This window comes from Galeopterus variegatus, unplaced genomic scaffold (genome assembly GCF_000696425.1).
Source record: "Galeopterus variegatus unplaced genomic scaffold, G_variegatus-3.0.2 Scaffold325, whole genome shotgun sequence".
Lineage (NCBI taxonomy): Eukaryota > Metazoa > Chordata > Mammalia > Dermoptera > Cynocephalidae > Galeopterus > Galeopterus variegatus.
The window spans coordinates 626,472-630,079 of NW_007726436.1; the positions used below are offsets into that span (position 1 = coordinate 626,472).

General features: G+C 55.7%; 1 protein-coding gene across 1 annotated transcript; it reads left to right on the top strand.

Annotated features, from left to right (window-relative positions):
• Positions 1-1,374: 1,374 nt before the first annotated feature.
• Positions 1,375-3,139, top strand: SYNDIG1L (synapse differentiation inducing 1-like). Its single transcript, XM_008567518.1, has 3 exons — positions 1,375-1,818; positions 2,711-2,851; positions 2,981-3,139. Exons 1-3 carry the CDS (start codon positions 1,402-1,404, stop codon positions 3,137-3,139), a joined length of 717 nt encoding a protein of 238 aa, XP_008565740.1. The 5' UTR covers positions 1,375-1,401.
• The last annotated feature ends 469 nt before the right edge of the window (positions 3,140-3,608 follow it).

Here is a 3,608-nt window from a genome sequence, read left to right on the forward strand (position 1 = left end):
TGAGGAAACTCAGAGAGGCATGCCAGTTTGCCCAAGACATCAAGGCCAGGACTGAATCCCAATCTTCAGATTAGAAATCCTGGGCAAGACACTACCCTGTTACCCTCCAACTTCACAATGGGCCTGGGATGGGGAGAGTGGGAGGTCCCTGAGGCCACCTGGCCTGCCCCTCCCCTCCCTCTGCACCCCACCTCACCTGCCACACCCCAGCACGTGTGGGGGTCTGTTGTAGGCACACTCGAGGGCCGCCTTTCCTTCCTTCATCCAGCCTTCCCAGGTGCACAGGAGGTGCTCACAGCCAGCTGCAGGAGGGCACGGCATGCTTGAGTGTGGCTACACTGAGCCTTCCCAGGTGCACAGGAGGTGCTCACAGCCAGCTGCAGGAGGGCACGGCATGCTTGAGGGTGGCTACACTTGGATGTACGGTACAGCAGACTTCCAGCTGGGACTCACAGGTCCAGAACTCAGCACCCAGGAGGCCTCACCTTAGATCCCACAAGAATTCCCAAAGTCACAATTTGCCTTAGAGGGGAGATTAGCCTAAAGTGAAGCCCCGCAAGACCACGCCTGGGTGGAAGCATTCTTCCCCAGCGAGAGCTGACCTCTGTGAGAACATACCACATGCCAAGCTCTGGGCTAAGCATGGTCCCATTCAACCCTAAAACAAATCCTCCCTGAACTCCAAATCCCACCTGCCACCAATTCCTGTCAATATCTCCCAAGGCCCATCCCCTTTTCTCCATCTGCACCATCGAGTCCCAGTTATCTTCAGTTTACCTGAAGCCATAGCAAAAGCCCCCTAATGGTGTCACAGTCAGCCCCACCCTCTCCAACCCACTCCCCTCACATGGCCATGAGGAAGGCTTCAGGACCCAAATCTCATCCTATCACCCCCGCTGAGAGCCCTGCAGCCCCCTTAGATCCTAACAGGGCTGCATGGTCTGGCTCCCACACCCCACCTCACACCTCCATCTGTACCCCAAGACACTCCAGCCTTTTCCCGGGCTCTCATACCCACCATCCTTTATCTGGCTACACCTTCTCACATTTCTTACCACCGTACCTACAGCATCTGTACAAGCCTAGCATATAGTTAATGCTCAATAATTATGTGTTAAATGGATACATGAGTGAACAAACTCTACAAGCTAAGTGCTACTGCTATCCCCAATTCACAAAGATACAGAGGCTCAGAAGGTAAGCAGCCAGCTCAAGGTCCCACAGCTGGCAAATGGCAAAGGCAGGGTTTGAGCCAAGTCAGACTGCAGAGCCTGCGCTCCCAACCACTTCCAGTCCTGCACCTGCCCTGCCTTAATATCTGTCTGTCTTGCTCTCCCGACAGGCTCCCTGAGGACTGCTTGGCTGGCCCAGGCTCCCCTCCCTGGCAGGTGCCCCAGAGCCATGGAGAGTCTGAGTGAACTACAGAACCCCCTGCTGCCTAGGCGCCCTGCCCACCTCCACCGCCCCTATCCCTGCCCCGAGGCTCCACCCAGCTGGTCCTGCCAGGAGAAGCTCTACTCCTACCTCCTGGGTGGTGCTGCCCCCACACACACCCACCAACTCCTGGACCCAGGCTCCCTGCAGCTGGCTGTGGAGGCCTGGTACCTGCCCAGCTGTCTCCTGGGGAGGGACAAGGTCAAGGATCCCAGGGTGGGCAGCTGCGAGACCAGCTTCACAGAGGGCAGGGAGCCCCCGGTGGGGCCCACAGAGCAGTCAACAGAACCCAGCCAAGCCAAAGAGGATGTCACCATCCAGACTGTGTCCTATGGAGTTCAAGAGGAGCTGCAGGGCCCGGAGGACGACCAGGAGGAGGAGGAGGTAAGCGCAGGTGTTTAAAATGCAGATTTCCAAGGCCCCACCCCCAGACATGGAGATTTAATAGGCCTGGATTGGGGCCTAGGAATCTGCATGCAAAGAGAAGGTACTTCTGACACAGGTGCAGTTATACTCTGAGAAATACTAGCATGAGGTGACTAAGTGTTGAATAGCATTGTTGTTCTTGCTTTCTTACTTACATAAGTAATTTAAATTCAATACAGAAAACCACCTGAAGATCACGCTATTATCTTAGTGGATGATAATCTGTTTTTATTACATGTTTTTTCCGCATCCCACTCCCAGAAAGAGATCTTGCTGTACATAGTTTTATAACCTGATCTTTCTCTAAACAACATATTTCATTATCACTCTGTGTAATTGAATATTTTCCTACAGGGTGCTTTTTAGTGATTACATGGTCTTCCATCGGAAGTTCTTCCATCATTTACTAACTTGGTCACCTGCTCATTGGAATTGAGAGTGTTTCTCATCTTTCACAGTTGCTATCCTATGATGAACATCCCTGGACATGGATACTTGCACGCTTTCCTTGCAGTAAATCCCTAAAAGTGGAATCACAGGGTCATTGCTAAGGCTTTTGGTAGAGAGTGCCAAGGCCAACCTACATGCCCACCACCAGCGGGCGAGATCGCCTGTTGCTCCACACCATTGCCCGTTGGGTATCGCCTTTCTTTAGACTCTTGCTAGCGTGACAGGCCAAACTCTGCACTGTTTTGCAGAGTGATGCAACCTGGACAGAGAGTGAAAGCGAAGACAACTTCCTCACGCTGCAGCGGGCGAGATCGCCTGTTGCTCCACACCATTGCCCGTTGGGTATCGCCTTTCTTTAGACTTGCTAGCGTGACAGGCCAAACTCTGCACTGTTTTGCAGAGTGATGCAACCTGGACAGAGAGTGAAAGCGAAGACAACTTCCTCACGCTGCCCCCCAGGGACCACCTGGGCCTCACTCTCTTCTCCATGCTCTGCTGCTTCTGGCCACTGGGCATTGCTGCCTTCTACTTCTCGCAGGGGGTAAGAGCACACCGCCTCCCTCTGCGGGAGGACGAGGCATCGTCTGCAGGAGGGGGTCAGGGGCCTGGCGGGTGCGGCTGTTTTGCTGGGCGTGGGGTCTCCCTTTCATCAGCACGTCTCTCTTCCTAGACCAGCAAGGCCATCTCCAAGGGGGACTTCCACCTGGCCAGCGCCACCTCCCGCCGGGCCCTCTTCCTGGCCACACTCTCCATCGCCGTGGGGGCTGGTCTCTATGTAGCTGTGGTGGTGGCTCTGGCAGCTTACATGTCCCAGAACGGCCATGGCTAGTGGCCAATAGGGCCTGTATCCTGACTCCCTGTCTCCCCTGAGGCAGCGGTGGGGCTTGGGGCTGCCGACTCCCTGGAGAGCCCTGGCCGCCCAAGAGAACCCATGAGATGTCTTGTTCGGGGGAGGCTTCCCAGTCTGCAGCCTGCAAAGCTCACCGTTCACTTTCTCCTGCCCACCACTTCCAGCCCCAGAGCGGGGCTGGGACACTGCTCTCTATCCCAGGCTGTGGAGGGGAAGCGGAGAGGGCAGGGCCACCCACCAGGCCATCCCGGCAGGGCCTAGCTCAGCCATTCTGCCCATTCCCTAGGTCTCCTGCCCTGCAGGCAGCCCACTACCTACACTGTCAACCTCCCCACAAAGAACAGGAGGTTACAGGGAGAAAGAGTGGTGCCCACAGGACGGGGCACCTGACCCAGTCCTTTCAGCCCAGAGGAGTCCATACCTGGGGACAGCCTGAGCTTCCCCCAAT